At 38.7% G+C, this 13,710-nt stretch overlaps 1 protein-coding gene across 3 annotated transcripts in view; it reads right to left on the bottom strand.

The window, feature by feature from the left end:
* opn5 (opsin 5) overlaps positions 1-13,710 on the bottom strand; it is a 59,804-nt gene that overhangs the window by 37,870 nt on the left and 8,224 nt on the right. For 2 of the 3 annotated variants that reach the window (XM_074616604.1, XM_074616607.1), the window contains exon 2: positions 5,890-6,036. The exons of the other annotated variant lie outside the window; for it this stretch is intronic. In XM_074616604.1, the coding sequence (XP_074472705.1) occupies positions 5,890-6,016 (127 nt within the window). In that variant the 5' untranslated portion in view covers positions 6,017-6,036. The remainder of the gene's footprint in view (positions 1-5,889; positions 6,037-13,710) is intronic. 3 annotated transcript variants of the gene reach the window in all.

Here is a 13,710-nt window from a genome sequence, read left to right as displayed (position 1 = left end):
ATGACCACATTCTTTTAGCAGTGTGTACGCGAATGTGGCCTGGACCACATTAAGGACCGCCTACTCATCTGATGTCCAGCTTGGATCCGCGCGATCACCGCGTTCGTCATGTGAATAAACAGGCAGACACGCGCGCCTGTCAGCATGGAAACGACCTCTGTGCTCTACTGTATGCAGAATAGACAAGCAAAGTGCATTATTATCATACTGTCGGAGATGTGTCGGTGTTTTGGTTCTGCTGCTTTGCACGGAGCTGACACCCATCCGTCTGCCTGTTCTCTGTCCTCCCAGGCTCCCTGGAGCGCTCTACCCCTACAGGCTGTTGTCTGGCAAAAGCAGCGGTACAATAACCTTTTATTTTGATGTTAATACAATGTACCAGAATTAACAAATATGTAGGATATTACTACTGACTCATGTAATATTACGTCACAACGTCTGCTGTATTAGCCGTGTGTTTACTGCGTGTTTATTTGCATATAGAGCGGGGGAGTGAGATCTGATCACAAGTGGCCACTGAAGACGCATATGGAGACGCATTTTAATGCCAGGTGTGAACAGACGTACTGAAAGCTGTCCACTTGTGATCCGATCACTGAGGACGCATGATAATACCAGGTGTGAACAGGGCCTTTGATCATTATCCATCTGGTCCCACGAATCCTCTGTACATAATGATTTTATAATGATTTTATACGCTGTCAATTTGTTTTGTTAATTTTATTATTTATTGTTACATTGTTATCCATTTTTTACTCTCACTTGTAAGGTGACCTTGAGTGTTTTGAAAGGCGCCAATAAACAAAATTGGTAATTATTATTATTATTATTATTATTTCTGAATTTGGTTGTGATTTCTGTATTCACAGTGTGTTTCTTTGTTTGGTTATGTTTTCGTAGTATATTCTTTTTAAATGCTGTTGCTAGTTTGTCCAATTGGTGAATATGTTTTCTCAAGTTATTTGTGTTTTGGTTCATGTTAGCGGAGTTAAAGCAACGGACATTGCCACTGTTGTAAATGTGTCAGCTGTGAGCCAGAGGTCTGCAGGAGTGCAAATCCCACGAGATCCACAGCAGATGCTATCAGCGCAGGTTACTGCCGTTATCAGCCACCACCACACACACACATTAACTGTAGCTCTTTCCTCCAACCATTATCAGACAGTAGAGAGCTGACAGAACATTAGTTGTAAACAGCTGCCTGCATTGGACGCTGATAAGAGCAGTGGAAATGACCCAAAACAGTAATGTTGTGGGCCAAAGCAACGAGTCAAAAGATGCTAGAACGCACTGTAGAGCTGAGGGGAACTGCCGAGTTGGTGATATTACCTATGTATCACAAGATTTCTATTTTTTTACGATTTTGAAATTGATTTTTTTAATGCCAGAATTGATATACTTGCTCTATTTGGGTCTATGCAGAGGTAGAAGGAAGTTTCCGCTTTTATTGTTGTAGTCTGAGTAACCTGACGTCATATCCGTTCCGTATCCGTCAACAAAAACAAACCACAGCGAGCCGAAACGAGAAAGCAGAAAACGTTGGAGGGTCAGCGTGGATACGACCTGCTCCCTCACATGTTAAATCCAGCGTGGTAAACACTACACATCCAGTAAAGGATGGAAACACTTTGGGTTTCACACATTGACAGGAAAAGCAGAGCTAGACATCACGGCTAAAGCTGCATGCTAACTCTGTCACGGACAGGAAACGTTATCACATCGCGGTAACGTTGCGGTCGAGCCGGCCGTCGCTCTCGTCTCCGTGGTCAAATGGGCCGACGCTACAACTGTAGAGCACCCATATACTGATATTTATGTTAAATGCCTTCAAACGGCCCCGATGGAGCTGACCATGGATGGATAAAGAGAACGGAGCTGACGGGAGAGCTAGAGACGGACTTGGAGAAGTTAGAGGAAGTATAAAGGTGTGACTATGTCTGGTTTTCCAAATAAAGTGTTAACAAAGAACTGTACATACAAAACACATCTATGGAAATAAGATTGATTGGATTATATTCTGCAGAAGTATAAAACATTACATGTCCCTTATAAATTAAAAAGAAAATGCCACTAATTTGTGAGGGAAATGTCTTTACTCTTTGATTTTTGGGTTGCTGGGAAAAAAAAATTTAAAATATTTCCTGACAATGACTGATATATTTGACTCCAGGACATCTCTGACTACATAAATGCTGAAAATCTAACATTTTACTGTATTCATTTAGATGTTTTCCAAAGTAAACGTCCCTAGAAGAGTATGATTGTACTTTTTCCCCCATGGTCTAGTGTTAAAAAAGTGAACAAAAATCTCAATAAATTGTAATATGGAATCGCAATACTTAAAAATTGCAGTTAATGAATCGGGTGATAGGTGTATCGTCCCTGCCCTAATGGCAATGGTAGGATTGAGCTGACCTATTTACACTCACAACCTCTCTAATCTTCTAGTCTTGCCGTTATATCGAGGCTTTATGTTCCCAGTGAATTCTTGCTTGTGTCTCCAGCCAGGGTTGCTAGGGTTTTACTAACATGTGTAGCTGCTATGGCTGTGTACTGATCATTAGGCCAGTATCCTGTTCTTTACTGCCACTTCATGTGACAGTGTGTGAGTGTGTGTGTGTGACATATGGAGCAAATTACACTTTTAATTGATGACATCGAGTTGTCATTTTTTTAAGCCGCTGGCATGAGACTCACTTTGGCGTTTCGAGTGTGTGTGGTGTCTGAGCATGAATGTGTGTGTGTATGGGGTGTGCGTTTTTGTAGCTGGAGGGAAGCAGGGAACAGGGAAAGAGCCTGGAGAGAGCAGAAGAAGTGAAGCTTAGTTTATACATGTCGCAAAAGGTGATGGAAGATGCCAGTCTCCACCTCGCGAAAGACAGTCAAACTAGCCCCCACGCTGTTATGCTGGTACGTGGATACATGCACTATCTGCCTTTAAATGTGCACTATCTGCCTTTTAACATGCACTATCTGCAACCATCTTGGACTCTAACCACTGGCGCACTTTACACTACACATACTATATACCACTTTATAGACAGCACACATGTACATATTACATTTATTTATTTTTACATACTACATTTATTTATTGACGGACTGTACACACTATGTTCACCCATTCACTCTGTATGTTTTATATCTCTATTATTGTCTTTATAATTTTTGTATACCTTTACCTCTCCTGTGTTTCACTCTGTTTGCTGATGTTGCTGCTTTGACACCTGAATTTCCCTCCGGGGATTAATAAAGGTTCATCTTATCTTATCTTATCTTATCTTATTACGGTAAGAGCACTTAAAAACTGGCTTCAAAATAAAAGTGATATTCCAGTGAATGCGATTTGCAATTTAACATAAACTAAATAAGCCAGTTATTCAATCTGTCTATAATAAATAAAGACATTAGGGTGATTCAAATATGTAATTGTGATTAATTTGTCAAGTATTTAATACTCTTATCAACATGGGAGTGGACAAATATGCTGCTTTATGCAAATGTATGTATATATTTATTATTGGAAATCAATTAACAACACAAAACAATGACAGATATTGTCCAGAAACCCTCACAGGTACTGCATTTAGCATAAAAACAATATGCTCAAATCATAACATGGCAAACTGCAGCCCAACAGGCAACAACAGCTGTCAGTGTGTCAGTGTGCTGACTTGACTATGACTTGCCACAAACTGAATGTGACTATCATAAAGTGGGCATGTCTGTAAAGGGGAGACTCGTGGGTACCCATAAAACCCATTTTCATTCACATATCTTGAGGTCAGAGGTCAAGGGACTCCTTTGAAAATGGCCATGACAGTTTTTTCTCGCCAAAATTTAGCGCAAGTTTGGAGTGTTATTTATCCTCCTTCCCGACATGCTAGTATGACATGGTTGGTACCGATGGATTCCTTTGGTTATTTTAGTTTCATATGATGCCAGCATCTTCACTCTAGCTTTAAAACTGAGCCCGCTACAACCTCAAAATTGCAAGTTGCGTCCATAACTTTGTCGTCAATTAGTTCCTAATGACTTCATATCTTTGTTTTCTGTTTAAATTAATGCTTTTTTAAAAAAGACCAATGTCTTTGGGTCCCAATCAAAAGAACCTAATTGCAGCCTATGCTGTTAAACTTAAATTAAATACAATAGACAGATCAAATGTTTGCCATGTATCCTAATTTAAAGTACCACACATGATCATTTGGGTATAGGAGCACTGTGTCAATCATTGTGAAGGAGACAGACACAGATTTCCTCGTGTGCTCTGTCTATTTTCGTTTTACACAGTATGCAAATTAATTTGAACTTCCCTAAAATAATATTAATATTTTTTATCTACATGATAATAATATAATATAATATATAAACTAATAATGTTTTGAGAAGAAAAAAGTTAACATTTTGCTATGATGGTTGTTTTCTTACAGTGGTTTATTTTGGGGTCCCCATGTATGGAGGACTGGACCTGCCAAAATCAAAAATAAATACATGACTCGATAAATAAATAAATATGGCATTAAATTAACCAAAAATAATGTAAAAAATAGATAAAATGTGACAGAAATGTATATTTCTGTTTTAATTTGCTTCTTTATTTATTTATCTTTGTTTATCATCCCCTATCTATCTAATCTTCTATTAAATTTCCCCGGGAGACCGGTGTTCGTGTCCCAAGTGAAACCACAAGTTAAAGTCGATTTACTTTGTCACGTAACTTCCGTACTTAAGTTACGGCACTCCCGTTGTTATTTTAACCCAAACTGCAATCCTAAACCTAACTAAATAGTTTTATTTGTAGTGTAGAGCGCCTTGAGTGGTCAGAAGACTAGAAAAGCGCTATATAAATGCAAGTCCATTTACCATTTACCATTAAAAAAAAAGACTGGAGCAGAAATTGACATGCGCTTCACGTTTTGCTGGACATTCAGTGGGGAAAACGCCTGAAAAATATGTTGTTGAAAGTCAGGCTGAGCGTCATGAAAAAAAAAACTGGGAAATTTGTGTCTATGTACGCAAAACAGATTAAATTTCACGACTACTACTAACTGCTGTGAGACTATGTTGTGCATTGCAACCGTAAAAGCTGTCAGATGATGGACACTCTAACCTAAATTAATATAAATCAGTTTGATTTTTGATATGTGAATATGCTTTAGATTTTGCCTGTTTTCCTGTTAAAAAATGCTCTTATCTTTGACTTCCATACTCTGGAATTTGTTTTACTTGAGACATCTGCCAGGCTCTGTTTAGCTAATTATGCTAAGTTTGTCGGTAAGTGAAAATTAACCAGTTCCCAACTGACTCTTCTTTACCCATATAATTGGCTTATTATACATAATATCCCTTATACATGTTCTTTTAACCACCCGTCTCCCATATTTGACCCCTTACTGTATGCAGCCTTTAGCTCTTTATCTATTTATTATGCCTCCATCTGAACATTATGTGCCACAGGACACACTGCATTATGCTTAATCTCATACATCACACGTACAAGGTGTCGCAGGATTTCCTGTTTTCTCTAGAAACCATTGTATGCTTCCTTCACGGCGAGCCAAAGTAAACCCAGACCTTACAAACTGTTTCCTGTGTGTCCAGCACACCTAACGTCTCCAGAGTTCAACCGACAAACATGACAAATGACACATTGAACTTCCCAATTTTTTCTGATATCAGTGCACAAGAGTCACTTCAAAACATTTATTGCACGCTGCAGACCATTATCATCTTTCTCTTTGCCCTCGCAGGGAGATCGCATTATTACGTTCTAACACATTAGCATTAAAGCCTGATTGCGGGCAACACTCGACGTCACCGTCTGGCGAAAAGATGTGAAATGAAAACATTTACGAAGAGAAGGCAATCCCTGCAATCAAGACTAACCTATGATGCAGATGTAACAAGCCGCGACGATGTCCGCCTCTCTGGAGAGCCTCGAGGCGAAGGGGTCGCCGCGGAGGAGGTAATGGGGGACGTACGAAGGGTGCGGCCACGTCTCGTTCTCCATCATTGCCGTCAGTAGGGAATGTCCTGTAAAGTGGAGGGAAAAAGGCTTGAAGGACAATGAAAAGGCTTCCTCAAATTGAAAACAGCTCTCTCACACACGCACACAGGCATCAGGTAAACAGGACACGTTACTGTAACTAATACATGCTGTTTATGAAATGCAAAAGACATACATGCAAACGTTGAATAATTCACGACAACCTGCCGGTGGTCAGACTTTTTTTCCACCGTGGTGTCCCAATTGGGGGCGCTGACTCATGTGGGGCTGGTTATGTTGCGTGTGCGCGCGCACACGCTCAACAGAATGGCATTAATTTACCATTTCTGGCTCCACTACCCGTATCTGCTTTACTAATATTGCAGTATTTTACGGTTTCGTACATTCCTGTGTTTAATATTTGTATTCAAAAGATAAATAGACCCACCAGTTACAACACAACTAGGTGGCACCAAGAAGCTTCCATACTTTATTCTTTAAGTCCTCATAAAGAAATTGCACCTCCAAAAGTAGGCTACGTACAAAAAAAAAACAATGAACATTCAAAAATACAGCCACAATATTAGGTACCAACAAAATTACCAATAAACACACTGACACACTGACAGCTGTTGTTGCCTGTTGGGCTGCAGTTTGCCATGTTATGATTTGAGCATATTGTTCTATGCTAAATGCAGTACCTGTGAGGGTTTCTGGACAATATCTGTCATTGTTTTGTGTTGTTAATTGATTTACAATAATAAATATATACATACGTTTGCATAAGGCAGCATATTTGTCCACTCCCATGTTGATAAGAGTATTAAATACTTGACAAATCTCCCTTTAGGTACATTTTGAACAGATAAAAAATGTGTTATTAATTTGCAAATAAACGCGGTTAACTATGAAAAATCATGCGATTAATCATGATTAAATATTTTAATTGATTGACAGCCCTAATAAAGACACCTTACGTCTAACAGGCAGATAACCAATCATAGTTTAGGATAACGAGGTGGCCAATCAGATTTCAAAGTGCGGCCCGTGCTACTGGTTTCTGTCGAAAGTTCTGGTCATGCCGGTCAAGTATTTATTTTTCTGATAAGTTTGTTTTTAATTAGTAATTTGATTTGAATGATTATAGGTATTTTTCACACAAGGTATTTATGTATATAAATAAATTATTACATTTAAAAATAAATATAAAATTAAAAAAAAATGTAAAACTGGAAAAAAAAATTTTTTAAAAAGTATTAAAAAATAAATATATTAATAAATAAAAGGGATTTTTATCAGTTAATTAATGGCTACATCTATTTGTATTATTATTTTGCTAAATTTGATGAGTCATTTATTTATTTATTCATGTATTTTTTTTATTTTGGCAGGTTCTGTCCTCCATACCATCATGGGGCAAAGTCCTGTTACTGGACATGAAAAGTAGCTCACTAAATGATTAATGTGGCATGTTTTGTTTAAGGGTACAGTTTAGCCCCTTGGGTACATAATTGTACTTTTGAAGGTATAAATAGTATGGATACAAAAATCTAGTTTGCATTAAGGTACTGATGAGTGTACTACCCCTATGACAAGTTTTTGTAAAAGGTACACTTCTTGGAGTCATAATATGTATGCATACTACTTCTACATAATAACGCAAATTCGTTTTAACGCCACAATTTTTTTTAACGCATTAACGCAACTTGCGATTTTTAATTAACCTCTTAAAAGTCCAATGGGCCACCAATTTTCCAGCAGGCTAAGTTTTAAAACTAATGTGAAGATACAGTACTGATCATATGAAACTAAAAAAAATGAAAGAATCCATCGGTACCAAACGTGTCATACTAGCTTTTCGCGAAGGAGTCTTAAAAAACTTTCAAAACTTACGCTATATTTTGGCGTGTAAAAAACTGGCATGGCCATTTTCAAAGGGGTCCCTTGACCTCTGACCTCAAGATATGTGAATGAAAATGAGTTCTATGTATACCCACGAGTCTCAAGAATAACATATAGAATCACAATGGTTCTATTCAATGAATGGCATATCTGTGTTCTCCAACATCTCGGCACTCTGACCAATAAAAGAAAAATCCAATTCAATCAAGAACACTGTCCTCCAAGTCTACAGTGCTATTGTGGCAAATTGACCTTGGTTCAGCAGCTCGGTTCAAAGCACTCACAGTGGTAATGAAGTGAAGGGAGCCAAGGCACGACAACATGTCCAGCTTTATCTCTACAAATACGACAACACATTACATGATGAAATATTATTGAAATTCCTGATGCATTATAGAAATAGTGATAAAGTTAATTAATAGTAGAGAAATCAGCTTGCAATGCAATGAAGCTGTGACAGCAGCAACAGGACCAAATAACAGCCATTAGATGCGCGGAGCCATAGGCTGAAACAGATTGCTCTACGATGTGGAATGTGTGTGTGGGTGGTATTTAATACTCTTATCAACATGGGAGTGGACAAATATAATGCTTTATGCAAATGTATGGATATATTTATAATTGTAAATCAATGAACAACACAAAACAATGACAGATATTGTCCAGAAACCCTCACAGGTACTGCATTTAGCATACAAAATATGTTCAGATCATAACATGGCAAACTGCAGCCCAACAGGCAACAACAGCTGTCAGTGTGTAAGTGTGCTGACTTGACTATGACTTGCCCCAAACTGCATGTGATTATCATAAAGTGGGCATGTCTGTAAAGTAGGGGTGAGGAAAAAAATCGATTCACCTATGTATGTGTCGCAACTTTTTTTTTAAATTGATTTTTTAATGCCAGAATCGATATATTTGCTTCATTTGAGTCTGAGCTTGTCTTATAAGAATGTTATCTTGCCTTAGGCTAAAGTGTGCTTGTGAGGCAGAAAACACATCCCAAATAAATGCTACAATGTAGTGAAAGAAAAGGCGACATGGGTTGCTTTTTAAATTATTTGAATTACGTGCTAGTTTGAATTCATTTGCATTTTTTTTTTTTTTTTTAAATAACAGCCTTGATACACACACAAGCCATGACGTGTGAACTTCATTTACTTATTACATTCCTGCTCACTGTTCAACACAACCAAAGACATTCGCACAAAGACTGCGCTGGTTCTGCTAGTCAAGATTCCCTAGGTGACATAAAAAGAGATGGAAAGTCATAACTGTCAATAAATAAAGAAGTCTTTAACCGAGACTTATAAAATACTGGGTGCAACATATCCAAGCGCAATATGATGAATATGATCAACTTGGTGTGCACAAAGCAAACGTACTGTACAGAGCATTATTAGATATTAGATGATTCTGCAAAACCCCAAATTAAATCAAATGAAAACAGTTTTGATGCAATCTCCAGTTTCTGGTATGAAAGCCATACTGACCATAACCTGATATTTTCAGGTGGAATTTCATTCATTCATTCATTCATTTCATTCTCACTGTGCAATATCATTTTCCACTTGTGCAATTTTGTTAATAGTCTGTTTATTGTCAATACTGTACATACTGCTCCTATTTTTATACTTCCTTCTATTTAAATGGTTTGTATTTTGTTACACTTTGTTTATCTCTTTTTTACGGTTAGCTGGTGCTTCTTGTTTTCTGTACCATCCCCTTTGCTGCTGTACACTGCATATCTACCCACTGCGGGACTAATAAAGGAATATCTTATCTTATCTTATACGCACTACACACCCTGCCCCCACCCTGACCTCCACATCCTTTATGTACACTCCATGAAGGACGCACTTCCTCCTGTGTCTGCATTTAACGTCAGCACTTAAATCATGTGCTGTGTGACAGTGCAGACTTCCTATGAAGACTGGGCTGTCACAACAGCACAGGCGTTAGCACTCTTATACTGACTGGTGCAGATGGAACGACCCTTTCCTTCCTTTATGTACGTATGTACAGGATAGAACTGTACCGTAGACACGATATATTATAATATCCTACATATGTAGTATGTAACTTTTAACTTTAAATTAGGAGCTGAACTGAATTTCCACTAAAGTATATAATCTGAGTTTTGATTCACTCAAATTATTGTCTCAACTCAATCAACCCGATCTCATGGGAAGGCGTATAAATAGCACAACATTACAAGAACATTCCACGTGTCTTGGGGACACATTTGAGGCTTTTCCTGTGTCACTGTCACTTTTCCTGACTATGGTAACGTCTGCAGTTAACTTTAGACTACAAAACCAGTCATTTAGGTTTAGGCAACAAAAAATCAATTTATCAGGTTTAGGAAAAACATCATGGTTGGGCTTAAAATAAGTACATAAACTAAGTAAAATATGTACATAAACAGCGTAACATAAGTACGGAAAACACGTCACAAACGTCATTAAAAATCATGAGACAAACATCACTAATGTAATTTACAAAATAAAATACCGGTCTCCTGATTGAAAGTCCGTTGTTTGTAAACCACTCAGTTAGGTTTAGGAAAAATATCATGGTTGGGATTAAAGTAAGCATGTAAACTGAGTAAAATACGTACGGAAACAACTTATCATAATTACAGAAAACACGACACAAACGTCACTAAAAAACATGAGAAAAATGTCACTATCATAACTTACAAAACAAAACACTGGTCTCGAACATCAATCTCCTGTTTGAAAAACCAGTGTTTTCAAACCATTTAGTTAGGTTTAGGAAAAACATCATGGTTGGGATTAAAATACTTACGGAAACAACGTAACATAAGTATGGAAAACACGTCACAAACATCACTAAAAAACACGAGACAAACATCACTAATGTAATTTACAAAATAAAACACCGGTCTCAAACACCGGTCTACTCATTGAAAATCAGGTGTTTACAATCCACTCAGTTAGGTTTAGGAAAAACATCATGATTTGACTTAAAATAAGTGCCTAAACTAAGCGAAATATGTACCAAAACAGTGTAACATGAGTACAGAAAACGGGTCACAAACGTCACTAAAAAACATGACAAACGTCCCTAACGTCACTTACAAAACAAAACACCAGTCTCAAACACAGATCTCCTGATTGAATGTCTGGTGTTTGTTGGAAAAAACATCATGGTTGGGCTTAAAAGAAGTACGTAAACTAAGTAAAATATGTACAGAAGCAACATAAAATAAGTATGGAAAACTTGTCACTACCGTCACTAAAAAACACGTCACAAACGTTACCTACTAAACAACACACTTGTCTCCAACACCAGGCTCCTGATTGGAAATCCGGTGGTTTGTTGGACCACCTCACCCCTCCCGCCCGCAATAAGTGATCTTTCTTTCTTTTTTAATTCTTCATCACTAACTCCAAGTATAACATCTTTTATGCAGATGTGTTTACATTGCAGTCAGTACAGGCACAGACATGGTGTACAAATGACACGCTGAAAGGATGAAAGGTATTCTTATTGCACGATTAAACGCCTGTCATTCATGTGCCTTCACGGGCGAACGGGCTGCAATTATATTGAAAGGTGGCAATTCAAGGCTTCTATTTGCAGAACAAGATGTTTAGAAATTAGCATCCCTACTGGCAACTTCACATTATTTAACAGTATCTCAAAGCGAATCATCTTATTAATAAGTAAGGCCCCTTACAGTATAAATGTGGAGAATTATAAGTAATAACATTAATAACACTAATTAACAGCCTACTTCACAGATTCCACATAGTCTCTATGTACTGCCTCTGCAACACGAATCACCAGATGTCCTCAGGGCTGGAGGTGGTTTCTCATTATGTCAATGAAGCTTTGCAAGCGAAAGCGCAGGGGTATTATTTGTGAGAAAAAATGTCTCACTCATGCTGCTCAGGGTTAGACGTCAAATAGACACTTAAAGAACACAGCACAGGAGGTTATTATGTGACTATGTTGTACAACAAGGTAAGATTCACCTCTTTTCCACCGGGGACGTGGCTGCTTGTTGGCTATTAGTAATGGGTATGTCAGTGACTGATGCCCAACTGCTTTTTATTCTATTGACTTTTAAGCCTTATGGAGAAGAATTACACCTCAAAACTAAGAAGTAAGTTCTCATCATGTGTCGGTGTTCTTTTTAACAAAGTTTTGTAAGTCTTAAAAAGTTTTTAAATATGGATGCATTATGACCATCTTAAAGCTGCATTACTTGTTGTTGGTTTTTGGTCAAACAAGCATATTATGATGTTATTATGGCTACAATTTTAGTAAACGATTGTTTATTTATAGGATGCATTGGGTCTGATACTGTGTTCATGTACTCGCAAAACGGCTCCGATACAACGGCACCGATACCACTTTACGGCAGCGTTGACGTTAACCTCTCATGACCATCTTTCGGGTCCTATCGCACGCGCTCACGCTCCACCTCCCCGACGGTGCGGGCGAGATGGGCCGGTGGTGCGCCGGCCCTCACTTTCATTGCACCACGGGGTTTTGCTTGCACCCTCTGACTCGTGTGTGCGTTAGACTCCCTGGTCCGTGTTTCAAGACGGGTCGGGTGGGTTGCAGACATCGCCGCAGACCCCTGGTGCCTTTTACGTGGGCCAAGCCCCGCCCTGGGGGCACGATGCTGTTGGGGCGCACTGAGGACAGTCCACCCCGGTGACACTTTGGCCACGGCCCCGGGAAGGACCTTTGCCCCGAGACTTTCCAAGCCGACCTAGAGCCGGTCGCGGTGCACCGCCTCGTATGCGGGACTCCCCAGCCTGCCGTGTGTCGCTCACACCCTCCAGCTGGCTGTTAACGAGGGTGTTTTGGCACAGAGAAGTACTCGTATCGGTACTCGGTATCGGCGAGTACCCAATTGTAAGTACTTGTACTTGTACTCGGTCTGAAAAAATCGGTGGTATCGGTGCATCTCTACTTATTTATACACAAAGCATGTACAAAGCAACAATATCATTCATTTGGAGTTGTGTTTCTGGTAGGGCTGTCAACGATTAAAATATTTAATCGCGATTAATCGCAAATTAATGACACATTTTATCTATTCAAAATGTACGTTAAAGGGAGATTTGTCAAGTATTTAATACTGTGATTATCATAAAGTGGGCATGTCTGTAAAGGGGAGACTCGTGGGTACCCATAGAACCCATTTACATTCACATATCTTGAGATCAGAGGTTAAGGGGACCCCTTTGAAAATGGCCATGACAGTTTTTCCTCCATTCCTACCAATGGATTCCTCAGGTTTTCTAGTTTCATATGATACCAGTATCTTCACTCTAGCTTTAAAACTGAGCCCGCTACAACCTAAAAATTGCAAGTTGCTTTACAGAAATTAGTGGCGTTAAAAGAAATTTGCGTTATCATCCCGTTAACTTTGACAGTCCTGCTTATTAATTATTATTTTTATTTAGAATCCAGGTATGGGGCCAAAATATTGCAGTGCATCAAGCTCAATTACACATTGTTCTCACTGCATTTCATCTAGGGATCAATTAATCCAATGAAACACCCAAGACCAAATCACGAAAAACAACAACAGATGGGTAGATTATAGCCTACGAGGCTTTTCATCTACCAAAAGGCTTTGCTTCAGAAGGCAGTGTTGTTACACAGAGAGGAAATTATATTATTGCCCGTTAATTATCCGGGAAAGGTCACACCGAAGGACAGACATCATGTCATCGGAAGAAATAAAAGAGTGTCTGTAGCTCAGAATTCTACGGATTTAATGAGTCTTTTTGGGTGGACCTGTTGATACCATGACGATCTAATGCCCAGTG

This window comes from Sebastes fasciatus, chromosome 18, assembly GCF_043250625.1.
Source record: "Sebastes fasciatus isolate fSebFas1 chromosome 18, fSebFas1.pri, whole genome shotgun sequence".
Classification (NCBI taxonomy): domain Eukaryota; kingdom Metazoa; phylum Chordata; class Actinopteri; order Perciformes; family Sebastidae; genus Sebastes; species Sebastes fasciatus.
This window is presented reverse-complemented; position numbering and strand designations above follow the sequence as displayed.